Below are 19,089 nucleotides of genomic sequence, written 5' to 3'. Positions count from 1 at the left end.
TATTTGTAAGTATGTGCATTATAGGTCCATTTTCAGCATTTGCCCTCATTTGAGCATTTGCTCATTAATATTCATGACATTAGCTACGGTTGCTAAGTAGGGACAAACGAGGAAATGAATGGAAATTGTGTACGAAGGAGATGTTTACAGAACCAAACCTACCAATTCTCTCCGAAAATGATGTGCCTGGTGCCAAATTCACTGGCAAAGATGTGGAAGAACATAAAAATGTTCAGTTAAAGAGATGGCTTGAGTGTCGAAGGCTGAAAAGGACTAAAAAAACGAGTTGACCTAAGCATAGCCTTAGCTTTTTTATCGACGCGACTGACAATAGCATTCCCCTGTTTCAACAAGCTATCCTTTACCATCAGCCCTGTCTTTCTTATATATCCTCTGGTTGTCCTACGTCTCTGACCGTCCTTGGGGTTAATTTAGCTTTGTGTGTTGCAATCGCAAATGCTACTCAGTGACAGCCAACAAACACTTTTAATTTTTTCATTGATAACAAATCTTAATTCTATAATTTATTTACATTTCCCACCTACTAAAGTTGTTTTTTTTTTATATATAAATAACAGAAACGGTAACAGTGGCAGTCAGATACCATTGTAATTCTTTTCAGATCATTCATTGTCAGACAGAAGCAGTACGGCACAACGTTACGCTAAAAAAATAAGTTAAAAATATAAAAATGGCTTACCTCTTTGTCCTCTGAAAGACCATGCCAACCCAACAAAATGTTTACTGCATATGAAATATGACGCACGCGCAAGTTGATTCGGTCTTCACATTTTTTCCTCCCGAGTTTTTGGTTTCCGGAAACATATGAAGAAAACATCCTTCATGTGTCGTAATGTCTCGAGTCGCTTCTACAAGTTCCAAAAAAGCAATGTGTGATCGGCATGTTCGTTTTTGAAAGATTACCGGTGAAAAGTAGCACAAATTACGTTGTTTCTATGTGAGGCCGGGTCGATAATGTCCCACTTCCGCTTTACTTCCGCTTTACGATGCGACGTCACGGTCTAAAAATAGCATGCGTGCGGTACGCCATTGCCAGACCAACAATTCAGAGTCTACACTGCCTACCGCCCATAGTTAGCTGAGATTGGCCCCAGCAACCCAGTGACCCTTGTGAGGATAAGTGGAACAGAAGATTTTTTTTTTTTAATGTAAAATGTAAAATCCTTTTGCTTCATGTCAGTTTAGAGTTGATGTCGGTCATTTTAGAAAGCTTGTTGGCAAAATGCAAAAGGGAAAGTCAAAACAATAATGCACACGTCAATGGCGTACTGCAAGCAACACATCACTTTTGCTCATTAATATTCATGACGTTAGCAATTGTTTCAAGGCGGGTTAACATCCTGTTTGTCCCTAATAGTAAATGAATGGAAATATTGTACTAACGAGATGATTACTGAGCTAAACCTACCAATTCTGTCCGAAAATGATATCCCTGGTACCAAATTCACTGGTAAAGATGTGGAAGAACATACAAAGGTTGAGTTAAAGAGAATGCTTGAGTGTCGAGGGCTAAAAAAATTGGCAAAAAGAGCCGACCTGATCCAGAGGTAGCTTTTTTATCGACATATTTTTCTTGTGTGCATTGCCTTATGACACTGACAATGACATTCTTCTGTTTCGACAATCTATCCTTTACCACCATACGTCCTGTCTTTACTGTATATATCATATCCTCTGGTTGTCTTACATCTCTGACCATTCTTGGGGGCAATTTACATTGCTATTTTTGTGTAGCGATCGCAAATGCTACTCAGTGAGAGCCAGCGAACACTTTTAATTTTTTCATTAAATAACAAATCTCAATTCTGTAATTTATTTACACTTACCCCTTTTTTAAAGTTGTTTATAACAACAGAAAAGGTAACAGTGGCAGTCAGATAGCATTTTTTTTTTTTTTTTTTTTTTTTTTTTCAGGTCATCCATTGTCAGACAGAAGCAGCATGGCAAAACGCCACGCTAAAAAATAAGTAAAAAATATCAAAATGACTTACCTCTTTGTCCTCTGTAGGACCATAGCCCCCAACAAAATGTTTACTGCATATGAAATGTGAATGGGTTCACCTTGCTGGCGTTAAACTGGTCTTTTGGACGTCCGCACAAGTTGATCCATTATTCACATTTTTTGTTGAGTTTTTGGTTTCGGGAAACGTGTGAAGAAAACATCCTTCAAATGTCGTAATGTTTAGAGTCGTTTCTACAAGTTCCATAGCAGCAGCATTTGATCGACATGTTCTTTTTTGAAGGCTTACTGGAGGGAAAAAAAAGCAGAAATAACATGGATTGTATGCGAGGGCGTGTCTATAATGTCCCACTTCCGTGTTACAATGGCGACGTCACGGTCTAAAAATAGTATTCGTGCAGTACACTATTGTTTGTCACTGGCTGAAATGAGTTCTAGTGAGTGTGTTGAACGAATACTGTAGTGCAGACTCTGAAAAAAATGCTTTAACACATGTGCCTTTCAACCAAATTATTGTTTAACTTTTTTTTTTTTTTTTTCCTTCTTACTGTGACTGCTTACTGTGACTTTTCTTCTTGTTCCTTTGTGTTTGGGCAGCCTGTTAATTTGCTCCCACAGGCTTGTGTTTGTCTAATAGTTTAACTGGTGGGGCTGCACACCTGCTTAGTAGTGCAGGTGGCCGTTGGGCCATTTTGCTGAGGGCATTATCTCTCAGGCTGTCCTGCACAGGTGTATGGCATGTGGAAAACACACAGCCTCCCACAGATGGAATCGCCTGAAGCGTCGGCTGCCGACTGTTTTTAGTCTCTTCTCTTCAGCTGCCATGTTTGTCACTTGGTTTTCCCCTGAGAATTATCAAGCCTGTTACGTATTTCTCTTTTCATTTACTGTAGCAAATTTTGATACTTGCCTCCCGTGAACAGTAGACTAGTTTTTAACAATTGCCTAATTTCACTATTAAGAAGTACCTGTTACCTGTTTCATTTCTTGAATGAAAATGCCCTATCAGTCATAATCCAATCATATGGGTCACAGACACAAGTGACTGGCTGAGGCGATTTGGGAATTAGGGCATCTCATTAATTCATAACAAATGTTAAATTTGTGGGTCGGTGTCGTCGTGGTTCGTGTGCGTTTTTGCGCTTGACTTGCTGAGAAATTTATTTTGTTTGATCATTAACGAGCAAGCTAGGAAGAGAGGTCGTTCTGAAATGGGGGAACACTATAATCTGATCGCTCCTGATCAGGTTCGTGCGCTGTCTACAAACACGTAACATAAGTAATGTCATTTTAAAAAGTTACATTCCTAAAAAAATTAAAGTTCAGTATCGATACTCTGGACAGAGATGCGTCTGATACCAGGAGGTTAAGGAATACTTCAGCAGATGCAACAAAGGAAGTGCAGCGATACTTTACTGATCTGCCAGTGGGAAGAGCTGAAAACCCACTCATTTACTGGCAGAACCATCAGAATGTGTACCCTTCTTTATTCGACTTGGCAAAACATATTTTATGCACACCAGCGTCATCTGCTCCCCGTGAGCGAGTATTTTCTAAATGTGGAGAAGTTGTAAGCAAAAAAAGACATCCACTCAATCCAAATACTGTGCAGATAATAATGTACCTCAATAAAAATCTTTGAATGTTCCTCATCACATTTAATGACCATAGTTGCACGACCACACTGCAAGTTTTCCCCCGTACCGCTCACATCAGTGACAAAAAACACATTCATAATTCTTTGTTTGTATATAGTCGCCCTCTTCAAATATTCGCCGAAGCCATATATAGAAAAATATGTACTTTTTTCCCCCTTGAACATTTCCTCAGGATACTGGCCACCTCTACTAAAATTGGCTACATCCTTAGTCAAAAGGATTACCATAATTTTCACACTATAAGGCGCACCTGACGCCACCCACCAAATTTGGCACGAAAACTGCATTTTATCATAGATAAGCCGCACTGGACTATAAGCCACAGCTGTCCTCAGTGTATTACGAGATATTTACACCAAAAGATATTAACCGGTAACACTATTTGACAGCGGCATCATATGACTGTCGTAAGACCAAATGAACAACCATGAAGCTTTGAACCAATTGGCTGCAATGCTTTATTGCTTCAAGACGCTTCATATGGGCATCACTGCTCCCTTGGGGTAGACAGTCAACTTCTGCTGCCATCTGCTGTCAACACTGTTGTTGTCCAACATGCCTCCTAGCATGCATTGCAGCGCTATAGATGTAAATAACAATCACAATTCATGTTCTGTGGTAATTATTATTTCAGTTACTGTTCCACTTGTTTCATTAACTGCTAGTTATATTATTTGGTAACACTTTATTTGACACTGGTGCCATAAGACTGTCATTAGACAATCATAATTATGACATGAAACTGTCATGAGCATTAATGAATGCTTATAACAGACGTCATTTAGTCAAATTATTTCACTTTTGAATGGATGTAAAAGATCCAAGCTGGACATAAATGGGGTTAGAGACATAATTTGCTGGATGACACTCAATGACACAAGCATTCAGTAATGCCCATGATAGTGTCATGTCATAATTATGACAGTCTTATGACGCCGCTGTCAAATGAAGTGTTACTGATTAACCCAAATAAATCAACAAATAAGCCACACTGGACTATAAGCCACATGATTTAAAATGAAGGAAAAAAGTAGCAGCTTCTAGTCCGAAAATTACGGTACTCAATTATGCCCCTGAAATGGAATTAATAATCAATAGTCCTTCTCAAAAAATTAGCATATTGTGATAAAGTTCATTATTTTCTGTAATGTAATGCTAAACATTAGACTTTCGTATATTTTAGATTCATTAAACACAACTAAAGTAGTTCAAGCCTTTTATTGTTTTAATATTGATGATTTTGTCAAAAAAGTCAAGAAAAACCTAAAATCCCTATCTAAAAAAATTAGCATATCATGAAAAGGTACTCTAAAGAAGCTACTAACCTAATCATCTGAATCAACGAATTAACTCAAAACCCTGGCGAAAGATTCTTGAGGCTTTTAAAAACTCCCAGCCTGGTTCATTACTCAGAACTGCAATCATGGGCAAGACTGCCGACCTGACCCGACTGCTGTCCAGAAGGCCATCATTGACACCCTCAAGCAAGAGGCTAAAACACAAAGAAATTTCTGAGTGAATAGGCTGTTCCCAGGGTGCTGTATCAAGGCACCTCAGTGGGAAGGAAAAAGTGTGGCAGGAAACGCTGCACAACCAGAAGAGGTGACCACAGCTTGCGAAAGATTGTGGAGAAGGGCCAATTCCAGATCTTGGGGGACCTGCAGAAACCTGGAAATGGGCTACAGGTGCCACATTCCCCACGTCAAGTCACTTTTGAACCTGAAACAGCGGCAGAAGTTGCTCAGTGGTCCAATGTACTTTTTTCAGACGAAAGCAAATTTTGCATGTCATTCGGAAATCAAGGTCCCAGAGTTTGGAGGAAGACTGGGGAGGAGGAAATGCCAAAATGCCTGAAGTCCAGTGTCAAGTACCCACAGTCAGGTGGTCTGGGGTGCCATGTCAGCTGCTTGTGTTGGTCTACTGTGTTTTATCAAGGGCAGGGTCAATGCAAATAGCTATCAGGAGATTTTGCTCACAGTGCCAAAACCACTGGTAAATGGTTTACTGACCATGGCATCACTTTGCTCAATTGGCCTGCCAACTCTCCTGACCTGAACCCCATAGAGAATCTGTAGGATGTTGTGAAGAGGAAGTTGAGAGACACCAGACCCAACGCTGTGGATGAGCTTAAGGCCGCTATCGAAGCATCCTGGGCCTCCATAACACCTCAGCAGTGCCACAGGCTGATTGCGTCCATGCCACGCCACATTGAAGCAGTCATTTCTGCAAAAGGATTCCCGACCAAGTATTGAGTGCGTAGCTGATATAATTCACTGAAGGTTGACTTTTTTTGTATTAAAAAACACTTTTTTGTATTGGTCGGATGAAATATGCTAATTTGTTGTTTTTCTTGACTTTTTGGTAGAATCATCAATATTTAAACAATAAAAGGCTTGAACTACTTCAGTTGTGTGTAATGAATCTAAAATGTATGAAAGTCTAATGTTTATGAGTACATTACAGAAAATAATGAACTTTATCACAATATGCAATTTCTTTTTTTTTTGGAGAAGGACTAGTAGTTTAATGAGAATTTGGTTCAATAATTCTTTTCTCCAAAAATAAATAAATACATAAATAAATGAATAAATAAATAAAGTGACTTAGGCGATCATTGTAAGAGGATGACGAAATAGCACATAAAAAAGAAAGACATTTTGTGAGCCCTCGCAGTTCCAGCTTTTGCCAGGATATGTCATGGTAATGAAGTTTCATGAACTGAATCTATTTTCGAGTCAATTTGGCCAAGTGGTTCGGAGATTCACAAGAAGCTTCATTGGCCATCACTACTACCAGTTTAGTGAAAATAACTGAAAAAAATGTAGTCGTAAACAAACATGGGTTTCTTTGAAGCTTGACAAAAAATTATATGAAAACCCCCGCCATAAAAGTAAGTAAATAAATAAATAAATAAACAAATAACATTAATCTCAATCTGTAATACAGCTAGTTTCCACACCAAAACATTAGCTAGTGTTGTCGTTCCAAGCCTAATTAATATTAGGGGTTTGCCATTTTAGGTACCCCACGATTCGATTCTTTTACGATTAAGGGTGCTACAATTCGATTATTGAACGATGATCATGGTATGGACAATGATCACTGTTATTGCGATTATCACCATTATCGATGCATCATACATGACTAATTAATAAATTAGCCAAACAAATTTATGTCCAATATTTAAAATATCCTAATGATTCAACAGGAACGATGGAAACATGCCCATATAACAAAAAGCTGCCCTTAAACTCCTTTATTTATTTATTTATTTATTTATTTTTACAAGAAAGTGCAAAAACATTAACCATTTTAAAGGCAATACTTATTTCTCAACATGCCCATACAACACACAGCTGACCTTGAGATACTCTTTTTCACAGAAAGTTGCAAAAAACATTAGCTTTTGCAAAGGCAGTACTTATTTCTCTCAACAATACTAGAACATTTACGCTGGTGGAATGAATTCCACATTTTCTGGAAACAAAGTGTCTTTAGAAATAAGACTTCTTTTAACCAATATACTTTGTTTTCACAGATTTCTGTACTATTTTGCATGTTTGTAGTGTTACCGCTGTACTTAATCATGGTTTTACACGTTCTGCATATGGAGTAACTTTTGTACACCAACAAATAACGGACAAATGGACATGGAAATACACTTTAGCAAATTCGCTGTGGGCTTAGTGCTCGGCGCTAACTGTTAACATCTCAAAACAACGAAGGCTAAACAGTACAAGAGGGTCGTGTACTCACTTTTTACAGAGGCACAAGGGACTTTGCAACACACTCAGGACAGTTTTCAATTGGCATGACTTGAAACTACTGCTGGGCAACTGAAAGACAAGAAGCAACGAACTACCTCTCGTCCCCTCTAACTCTAAAAAATAACTTGCACACAGAAGCGCGACTGCCAGGTTCCTACCTGTCTCATACACAAATTTATTTTCCAGTCTTTTGAAAAGCAGTAAATCTCTCGCTCAGTAACCGGCAGCATCCATCATAACGTTCTGCGTGCATCCGTTAAAGGTGTCCTGGCGGCAGACGTGCCTTGAATTTCGTTCCGCTACAAGCGGCTGTCATAAAGTTATTAGGGAAAATCATTGTTTTTGAACATTTATGAATCGTAATCAAATTGTCACGTGTTGAATCGCGATGCATCTAATAATTGATTTTTTTGACACTCCCTTACTAACTATGTACATACACTGATGAAGGCTGTTTGAACATGAGACAAAAACACCTTGAGACAGTGTGGACAGTTCAAATCTTGATACATGAATCTTTTGTAGATTGGTTAAACAATGATCAAATCAAAACATTAATCACGTTGTCAACATTAAGATATGTTGATGGGTAATATCCATGGTAAATGATGACGATAATTTTCAACTATTCAGGCTAATGTGTATTCGTTGTTCACATCACCATAGGTGCAGCTTACTGTAAGGCATTAACAGACAGCAATTTGATCGTAAAACAAAAATCAAACTTGCATCTTTAATTTTTATTTTCATTGAACAATTGCCATGGTGAACTATTGGTAGACAGTATGCTTATGCTTTTAGTTGTCGAAAACACTCCACAACATTAGCATTAAACGATATTCATGGTCAGGATATAATGTACCAATGTTTGACATGCTAAATTGCTAAAGTAGACAGTGATGGTGCTTGGTTTCAAGCTACATCTCATCGTGCTATTTGCTGTTGAAATTCTCTGGAACCTAACGAGTCAGTATTCCCACAGGAGGACAACTGAAGGACTTCAATTGAAACATAATGCAGAATAAATAGAGGCTTCCCATAACAAGGCTCCATACCTACTTCTGATAAAATTACACTTAATAGGAAATAAATAAGGAGATGTTGAATGAAACTAACCAACATACTGGCACTTTTCGCTTGCCCTTTCAACATACTTTAACATATAATACACTGTTGGATGAACATTATTGTAAAATGTATTAGTATTGAAATAGTGCAAATGGTAAATAGTGAGCACTTAAGTAGCAATTTATCTATACCATCACAGTGCCAAAGAACTTTTTAGTGGCTTATTTTCACCCAAGAGGGTGCTGTTATCATTGAAGTTGCTGCCATGCCCACTCAGAGCAATTCAGGACCCATTGTGTAGTTGACTAAGGACACCTTGACCATGGACAGTTAGTTGACCCTCACTGAACGATCCTCTTAAATGTGGCCTTGTCTGTCTGTCTGCTTGGTTTGTGTTAGGATTTAAATACTGTACAACTACACAAATACATTCATTAAAGTAGTATCGTACAATATTATTTTTGTACCAATAACCTATTTCAAAGAATTCATTTCGTAGAAATACTTTATAATTGAAGTTTAAAATGAGTGAAATGCACAGCAAATGTCAAACATTCTCCTTGTAAAATAAGAGCTATTTATGCTCCTCATTGCACATTTAAGTCAAATATATATTAAAACCTATACATAATTTATTTTCTTTAGAATCGAGATCGGTTTGCACGCTACACTCTCAAATTTTATCTGGTTCTTAAACCGTTCAAGTGTTAAATATGAGTGACTATATTGATATTAACTAGGGCTGTCAAACGATTAAAATTTTTAATCGAGTTAATTACAGTTTAAAAATTAATTAATCGTAATTAATCGCAATTAATCGCAATTCAAACCATCTCTAAAATATGCCATATTTTTCAGTAAATTATTGTTGGAATGGAAAGATAAGACACACAACGGATATATACATACAACATACTGTAAATAAGTACTGTATTTTTTTATTGTAACAATAAATCCACAAATGGCATTAACATTCTTTCTGTTAAAGTGATCCACGGATAGAAAGACTTGTAATTCTTAAACGATAAATGTTATAGTTACAAGTTATAGTAATTTTATATTAAAACCCCTCTTCATGTTTTTGTTTTAATAAAATTAGTAAAATTTTCAATCAAAAGTAGAGTTCATATAATAATAATAAGAATAAAAATAACAATAATAAAAATAGAGTGACCAAAGTCTGTTTTACGTGTATTTTGCATAGATAGTTTGATATGGAATGCCAGTTCATTTTGCATTGTTGTTTAACTGTGTGTCAGAATAGGGCCTCATTACTATAGACTGAAGTGCTTTTCTTTTTGTGAACATTATTTTTTTTGGGAGAGATAGGAATATTATTTTTGTTGTGCTTTCACTAAACGATACTGAGAGTGGGGAGAACAAGTATTTGATACACTGCCAATGGATTTGGCCATTGGCAGTGTATCAAATACTTGTTCTCCCCACTGTATGTTTGTTGTGAAGGAGTTGCCAATAAACAGCGCGGTCCAAAGAACGCCTGTGTCCACTCGCCTCAACTGTATAACATATATCTGTACATATCTTACCCAAAATACAACAAGAGACACATAATTGCCACTAAAAGAAAGACAACTTACCGAAATATGTGTGGAGCACAAATAGCAATTTGCATTGCATTGTGAATACAGCATAAACGTCTCACAACTACTAATTCTCCCACGTTTAGAATAAATAACATGAGTATGGAACGGTGCTGCCCCCAAGCGGCCGGTGGCATTCTCTTCACTCTTAATGTCCATACACGGCCTCATTGTAATCTGTCTGAGGCAATATGCGAGATGGTCATTCACCCAAGCGCCAGCAGAGGGCGGCAAAACTCCATAACAAGAAGTGAGCGTTTCAGTGTACTGTCATTTAAATCTGTCTGAGCGGGACATCTGTGTTAATTGCGTCAAGTATTTTAACGTGATTAATTTAAAAAAATTAATTAACGCCCGTTAACGCGATAATTTTGACAGCCCTAATATTAACATAATCATAGCTCTTTCCAGTCAGTCTGTTTGCATGTTCATATCACCACATTTGCTTTAGCAATGAGAAACATGAGGCCAAATAATAACTACAAACAAAAATAAAAGCAAACATTATTTGGAAGATGTGATTCCAAGTATACCATCTAATAAACAATATTTGTCTACACAAATATTAGTCCCATTATCTTGCTTTTCAAATACTGATAACAGCACCATGGAAAGGAGTATAAACATAGTTACATTCTGGGACCGTGATCATTCACCCATGCCACCTTTGTTTCTTTTTCACCTCTCGCAGTAATGTATCACAAACACAGTTGACTCCAGTGTTATTGTGTACTTCACTGAGTTGCTTTTTGCACTCATCTTTTATGGACACGTGCTTGATGGAAATATTGAAGGTTCAATTGAAATACCGTTATAATCAATGTGCGTGATTACATAGAATACGTTCGCCATGTGTCTCTTAGGGAATGCTTGCGGCATTCACATCAGATACGCATCGGTCCTATTTTTGACGAATGATGCAGCAAAGACACATCAATTCAGCACAAATGGCAGAGTAGATTCTATGTGGCTACAGAGCCGTAATACATCAGTACGTTAAATTGTTTTTCGCGTGATGATGGAGCCATGGTTCAACTGGAGAGTCAAAGGCCTTTTACATTCACAAGTCAGTCAACATAGATGATGAAAAACTGGTTTTGGAAGCCCAAAACCATACATATTTGTGCTTACACACATTCTGTTATTAAGGATAAAGCAAGAAAAGGGGAACATAAGCCATGCTATCTGAAGCACTGGGATTTGATCAATTTAATTGTTCATTAGCAAATTAAATTACCATAGCCAAAATGATGCTGCCACTTGGCAGAATGATGGAATGAAGGGAGTGTTGCATTTTCTATTAATACTTTATGGGTTTACACAAAGGTGGATAATTATGTGTTACATTTAGTCGGTTACATTTACTTGAGTAACTTTTTGAGAAAAAAATGTACTTAGAGTAGTTTTACCACACAATACTTTTTACTCTTACTTGAGTAGATTTGTGAAAAAGAAACAGTACTCCGTTACTTTTGACTACACTAGACTCGTTACATTTCTCCTTTTTATTCTACATATTGGCTTTATTTTTGCCAGAGATGCTGATATTAGCTGTCTCACTTTCACCAATGAGATGTCAGATCAATAACCACATGACTCCTTTATACCAATCAGAGGTAACAATGATTTTCTTCATGAGAGGGTACTCATGCTCTTTGGACGGGTGATGTTTCAAGTGTTGTTCTGGTTTGAATTGGATGATTTTTGTGTTATCATTTTAGCCTAACATGGTCATGTAATTGGTTATTGTACAGTATGACAATAACAGTCCATATAGATTAAGTTGTGCTGAGAAAAAAACAAAAAACACATTATTTAAATCTGTCATCTTAAGCAGTTACTCACAATGTTACTCATTACTTGAGTGTTCTTTTACAAAAAAAAAAAATACTTCTTTACTTGCACTTGAGTAAAGTTTTGGATGATTACTTTTACTTTAGTAATATTATTTAGAAGAAACACTACTCCTATCTGAGTAAAAGTTTTCGCTACTCTACCCACCCATAGAGAGTGACAAAAGCGGAACAGAGCAGAGGAGATGGGTGCCAACAGTGATTTATAATTATGTTTATTTGTATGTTAGCTTGCCGTATGTTCAATAAAGTATGTGAAAGCGCAATACAGACCTATATTCTTACTGTCATCTGGCTAGCGCATTAATGGAACAATGTTTGTATGCAATTTCTATACACCGCTGATCACATTGAAAGTCTCCCAGTGATGTTGTGAAATATCAGTAAAATCTCAAGCGGTTCTTATCGGATTGCATCCGGTGGTCAATTTATGCATGCCTTGTTGATTCGTGTGACGCGCGGCAGCCAGAGCACAACATTTTGCAACCAGAGTAATTGCTGTAACAAATTGCTGTTAAGGGACTGTTTTCTTCAGTTAAAATGCGAAAAGAAAGACTTGTTCTCTGCAGCAGTTACAGTACATTCCAAACCCAGCTGTAACTAAGAAACAAGTCATAAAAAAAACTCACACTTGCATTTAACTTACAAAAACACATTATTGAACACAGTGAAAACATTTTTAAAAATATTTTCTGATTTAGTATGTAGAAGAGGATTTAATCTCTCAAAATTTCTTGATTTGACTTTCAGACTTTTTGTTGGTGAGGTGTCGGATTGTGTATACTCTACGCACTTTTCAAATAAGTATAGCGTCTGATAAGATTATTGACGGTAAACAATTTGCCACATCCTTTTGATGATGGTGGTTTTGATGGTCCAGTATTTCATGCCTGGCAGAAACAAGAAGTGGCTAAATAAAACCTTTATCTTTTTCATTGATGGTTATAACATTTGTTGAGAAAAGACACAGCTCTACCAAAATGTTAAAGTAGTAGTCATCTGGATAGAAGACATGCTGTTCTGTTGATCAATTCCACTGTGAGTTCCAGATTGGTGTGCTAAGTACGTTGGCGTGTGGGGGTTGCAGCCTTTACTAATTTAGTCACCAATCAAAATAATACATACGCTCAACCAATCGCGTCAGGGCACATCTCTCTTTAATCGCAGGGCTCTCCGGACTTGGCAAATCAATACAAATGGCTTTAATATTCAAACCGTTAGAATTCAAAATGTTTGTAAAAGTATGGGATAAATCATTGACTCATGCTCCTTTAAATTAAGAAATTGTGCCACACATTTTGTCTTTATTGACTTTTAGGGATCCTGGAACCAAACAAAACTAATGGCATCATCTGGCTGTGACTACACAGCCGACCCCCGCTTCTCCACTACTACAAGTCTTCCTCCCGCTTGCCTCCTTATACAAACAGGCTCATCTGCACTGAATCATTTGCCATCTCCCGATATTCTGTGGTTTATAGGCAATTATCTCTCACAAAACCAGTATCGATTACAGCGTTTTCTTCCTTGCATTGCTCAATTTTGTACACAGTAACACGGCGGCTCTCAAGGCATGGCTTGATACAAACAGCTAGCTGATGGGAACGCTAGTGAAGATGGATGCATGATCATTTGCTCCTAAATGGGTATAGTTTAAATTCAAACTGTATTCAGTGTCAGGGAGGTCACGGCTGAGTTGTGCAGCTCGGGTCGTGTTGGGAATTAAAACCCAGTACACGAATCCATTTATCTAAGTGTGTCGAACCCGTGACATTAGATTGAATGAGTGGTTCTCTTAAGGGTTGAACCAATATTGGATGTTTGATTCACTCTCCCTATTAAAATAGCTTTCGGTACTAAGACTGTGTCAATAATACTGAGTGGATATTTTGTGTTCTTTTATTTCCTCCACAGTTGGGTTAATAACTTCGGTCATGAAGGTCTTGGTCTTCTTCTGGATGCACTGGAGAAGCTTTTGGATAAGAAACAGTGAGTTTACGCCTACAAAATGGATTGCCCTTGTTGAAAAAGATACTTTTAATAATTTCTGGTTTTTTCCCAGGCAGGAGAACATTGATAAACGAAATCAGCATAAACTTATACAATGCTTGAAGGCTTTCATGAACAACAAGGTTTGTATGTCTCAGCTCATAAAAACATCCCAAACAACAATTTCAAGCTGTTTTAAAGAGCATACGACATGAGAAAAAGTCTTAAATGGCATTATTATGTGAATTAGAATCATATTTTGAGACGATTCAACTATATACAACAATTTAGCAAATCGCAGATGACGAGAAATTAGTCTTTTAATCTGCCGGTTAGCCACGCCTACCATTATAGGGCTTTAGCGTCCCCGACAGGTGGATGACGTCAGCGGTAAACTGGGCTCATCGGTTTTACTATTCAGCCCATTGAGGGGGAATTATTCAGAACGAGGGAAACGGGACGAAGAGAGCTGAAAAATGTCATTGTTTCAGTCTCTCTACTCCAATATTTTTACAGGATATTCTTTTTATCCAAGTATTTTTCCCCAATAGCTATATAAATGCCTTGAGAAGGACCAGTCAGCCCGTCAAGGGGGAACTATTCACAACGAGGAAAGCGCGACGAAGAGAGCTGCAAAATGTCATTGTTTCTGTCTCTACTTCAATATTTTTTACAGGATATTCTTTTTATCCAAGTATTTTCCCCAATTGCTAAATAAATGGCATGGTCATCACAAATAACAGTGTTGTGCTAAATGGAATGTGAAATCATAAAAATGCATTTATTCAGGACGACATGGCAAAATTACTCCATAATGGTCAAAACTGTCAACTTCACCTTTACTGTCGCACCTCCCGAACAATATTTTATGACACCTAAATCGGACATATGTCATTTCCCTTCCCCGGCTTCGGAGAATGTAAACAAACCAAAAGGCGTGACAGCTAGCCGACAGGCTAACCCGAACCGAGTGATGTTTCAAAGTCTTCCAAGCGGAAAATCACACATAACTAGCCTGGATTATTTAACATGACGACTGGGTTGTCTATTGTCTTCGCGGATCGGCAAACCGCCCGGCGGAGAGCAATTCTGTTCGTTCGAGAGCAGTTCGTTCCTCGGAGGAGGGTGGCTGCAGTTGTTGTGCAGCTAACTTGCTGCTAATGTACATGAGGAGAGCTTTTTACATGCCTATCAATGATCAAATGTAATAGTCCTTTATTTAAAGAAAGTTTGTAGTGTTTACTTTGTAATAGCTGTATTAATATTTGACATAATACTAAACAAGATGTTTACTCACTTCCTCGTAAGTCCAATGGTCCCATAGTAGTCGTCGGGCTTGTTTTGGCCAATATCCAAGATGAATGGGAACCTTTTGAAACTCCAAAAAGGCGCATACACCTCTCACTCATACAGAATGATTTTTCTGCAGCCGTTTGGCTGGCGTGATGCGAAAAATAAATGTATTAATCCGCAAAATCAGCTGAATCCTTCGTCCTCATACACAACAGTACGCTGTATAGTGAAGAGGACGCCTTCTACCGTACACGTCACAGCGCCCTCCTCCTCAATGCAAGACCGAAGCCAGAAGTCACTCATTTTCATGGCGCGGGATTAAAAAAAACTAAATAAATATAGCGATCAGTTCCACACACATCCAAGCGGTCCATATCATTCAGGAGCATAAAATACCGCGTGTATTATGAAGTAAACATGCTTTTTCGTGTCACATGCACTTTAAATACATTACTGCTTTAAGGATGTTCTTATATTATGGTGATCACTCCATTTGTCCATTTACTAGCTCCAAAGGGTTGTGTGCACCAGCATCACACATGGACAGACCGTCTGTAAACCCCCTTCAGCAGTATGAAAAATAAGGGTGTAACGGTACATACAGTATATTTGTATTGAACCGTTTCGGTACGTGGTGCTCGGTTCGGAATGGAGGCATACCGAACGAGTTTCTGACGTAATGTAACCCTTACTTTTCGAGGCTTTGAGTTGACCTGGTTACAGTTTCTTTGTGTAGATTAAACACGGTAGGACAGTATAACCCAGAAACGTCAACGGCGTGAAAACGTGGCCGCCGCGAGAACGTAGTGAAACGCGGGCGTTAAAGTCAGTCAGCCAATGCACACCAGTCGCAGTGCGGCCGCGTGTTAGACGTGTCTCAGAAGCGGCTCAACACGACACACGCGAAAAGAACGGCAGAGTTTATTATTTGACGCGAAACGCGACCCTCCTGCGTCAATACTACTACCGGTAGTTAGGATCGGGCAGACCGGAAGTCACTCGTGTAAAAATACGGTGGATCTGGTTGATTTTCAAAATAATATGCAATCGTAACCCACTTTTTTGAGTCCATCAGATCTCTTGAGTGGTAGATCGGGGCACAGTTGACTTGTCTTTGTTGATATACTGCTGTCTTCTCTGCTATAATAATAACCAACACGGCCCCGTGTTCAATAGAAAACCCTCCTACCACAACAAAACAAGTAGGAACTAATATTCACATAGGAACTAAAGTTATACAACATAAAATATACAATATAAATGAATAGTACATCACATTTGTAAAATACAAACACATAATAAAATAAATTATAGCCCATTTAAATAAAACAAATTAAAATGAGCTAAAACACCTATAATTAAATAATAAGAATAATACACAGATCCTACTTACACAATTAAATTTATTAATTTCTGTGTGGCGCTTTAACTTGAGAAAATCCACCAATAAAGCTTTTGAAAACCGTTCATAAGAGAAAAAAAAGATTCATTGAGGCATTTCATTTGTAAAATACATGTTAAAATCTTTGTCATTGGGATTGTTTTTCTCTTTAGCACAGGACTTCTTTTTTTCTTCTTTCTTTCAGAAAGAAAGCTGACCAATACGCGGGGTCTGAAAGGCAAATTGTTGTCGGATTATCTTTAAATACCCGCTTTGTTAGCAGAATTCTAGCTTTGTATAGGCTAATGTTCCTATTGTTGAAAGGTGTGTAATAAACAACTAGCACATTTATATTTTGCATTTTGTTTTCTTACTGTACCGAAAATGAACCAAACCGTGACCTCAAAACCGAGATACGTACAGAACCGGGATTTTTGTGTACCGTTACACCCCTAATGAATAATGATCTCAGATTAAGAGGAGTGTTCCGGCCACCTCTGTGTTCACTCCACAGTATCTTATGGATCCTTTTATTGTGGCATTTCCAGATCGTAATATGATAATGCAAAATATCTGGTGAAATAAAGTAAAAGCAGATGTTTCAAAAATGACTTTAAAATTGTTCAGGCGCACTGGGCTAGATTCTTCCATATTAAACATAATACTATAAAAACTCCTTTTTGGTTTTACTCTGTGGCCTGGATTTCTGTGGAGGATGATGCCATCTGAGATAACGGGGTAATATAGTGAAGCTAATTTTACCATCTAAACGACATTCTGAGTTCAATTAATTATCCTTTTTGGGAAGGCCTTGCTCATTTCTCATGTAGTGACACACATTTCAAGGCTTGCTGACCAATTGACATTCCTGTTCCTAATCCCCACTGGTGGTCACCCGAGCCTTTAGTGGTAAGAGGACTAAAAAGGTTAAAGAAAAGAGTACGTCCCTCGGGTTCGGTCCTCACTTGATTTCATTTATCATTCTCTTAATTTTTTTCCTGATAGTTTAGTTAGGTTATTATATTACTTTACTTCCTTTATTTAATAGAATTTGTTGAATTAATTTAATTGTAGAGACTATTGTTCACATGCAAACTTTCAAGAGGTAAGTTCTGAACCGTTTGGAATTTCTCACATTTCTGTCTAAAATCACCATCAGATGTGATCTGATCTTTGTTAAAATCACACAGATGTAAAAACAATGTCTGCTTTAACAAAAATCACCCAAACATTGATAGGTTTTCATATTTTAATGAGGGTAGCATGCAAACAATGACAGAAGGAGGAAAAATAAGTAAGTGAACCCTCTGCCTAAGGAGATATAAAGAGCAATTGAAAAAGCTGTCCTGCCCACTATAAAACACACACCTGGTAAGAATGGTCTTGATGAAAAGCATTGTCATATATGCATCATGGCTTGGTCAAAGGAGCTGTCTGAAGACCTGCGATCAAGGATTGTTGATTAGTATAAAGCTGTTACTAAAGCTGTTGTTTCTCGCCCAAGGAGTGGCCGTCCACCAAAGATGGCGCCGAGAGTTCAGCGCTGAATACTCAAAGACGTAAAAAAGCACCCGAGAGTATCTGCTTAAGACTTACCAGAATCACTGGCACAGTCCAATATCTCTGTGCACACATCAACTATATGTAAAACTATGGCCAAGAATGGTGTTCATGGGAGGGCTCCACGGAGAAAGCAAATGCTGTCTAAAAATATATATTGTTGCTCGTTTAATGTTCACAAAAAGGCACTTTGACACTCCACATAAGTTTTGTCAAAATATTTTGTGGACTGATGAAACCGAAGTTGAATCATTTGGGAGTAACACACAACGTTATGTGTTGAGGAAAAATGGCCGCTCAACAACATCAACACCTCATCCCCACCGTGAAATATGGTGGAGAGAGCATCATGATTTGCAGCTGTTTTGCTGCCTCAGGGCATGGAACACTTGCAATCATCAATGGAAGAATGAATTCAAAAGTTTATCGGGATGTTTTGCAGGAAAACCTGAGGCTGTCAGACAGTTGAAGTTAAAAAGGGGATCCAGAACATAGAAGTAAATCAACTTCAGAATTGTTTCAGAAGAACAAAATACATGTTCTGGAGTGGCCAAGTCCAGACTTCAACCCCATTGAGATGCTGTGGCACGATCTAAAGACCGCGGTTCATGCCAGACATCCCAGGAATCTGACTGAACTACAGCAGTTTTGTTGAAAAGAATTGGTCAAGATTAGTCCTGATCACTGTGCCAGACTGATCTGCAGCTACAGGAAGCGTCTGGTTGAAGTTATTGCTGCGAAAGGGGGGCACAAAATATTAAATGCTATGGTTCACTTACTTATTTTTCTCCCTTCTGTCATTGTTGCATACTGTCCTCATTAAAATATGAAAACCTATAAATGTTTGGGTGGTTTTAGTTATAGCAAAACATTTTTTTCATCTGTTTGATTTTGAAAAAGAACAGATCATATTTGATGGAGATTGAATGCAGAAATGC

At 37.9% G+C, this 19,089-nt stretch overlaps 1 protein-coding gene across 8 annotated transcripts in view; it reads left to right on the top strand.

The window, feature by feature from the left end:
* The window catches only part of diaph2 (diaphanous-related formin 2), a 647,336-nt gene that overhangs the window by 198,505 nt on the left and 429,742 nt on the right, over window positions 1-19,089 (top strand). For all 8 annotated transcript variants that reach the window (XM_057849926.1, XM_057849922.1, XM_057849923.1 and 5 more), the window contains 2 exons: window positions 13,843-13,917; window positions 13,991-14,060. In XM_057849926.1, the coding sequence (XP_057705909.1) occupies window positions 14,049-14,060 (12 nt within the window). In that variant the 5' untranslated portion in view covers window positions 13,843-13,917; window positions 13,991-14,048. The remainder of the gene's footprint in view (window positions 1-13,842; window positions 13,918-13,990; window positions 14,061-19,089) is intronic.

This window comes from Corythoichthys intestinalis, chromosome 11, assembly GCF_030265065.1.
Source record: "Corythoichthys intestinalis isolate RoL2023-P3 chromosome 11, ASM3026506v1, whole genome shotgun sequence".
Lineage (NCBI taxonomy): Eukaryota > Metazoa > Chordata > Actinopteri > Syngnathiformes > Syngnathidae > Corythoichthys > Corythoichthys intestinalis.
Note: the sequence above shows the minus strand (reverse complement) of the source record. Positions and strands in the feature narration are given on the sequence as shown.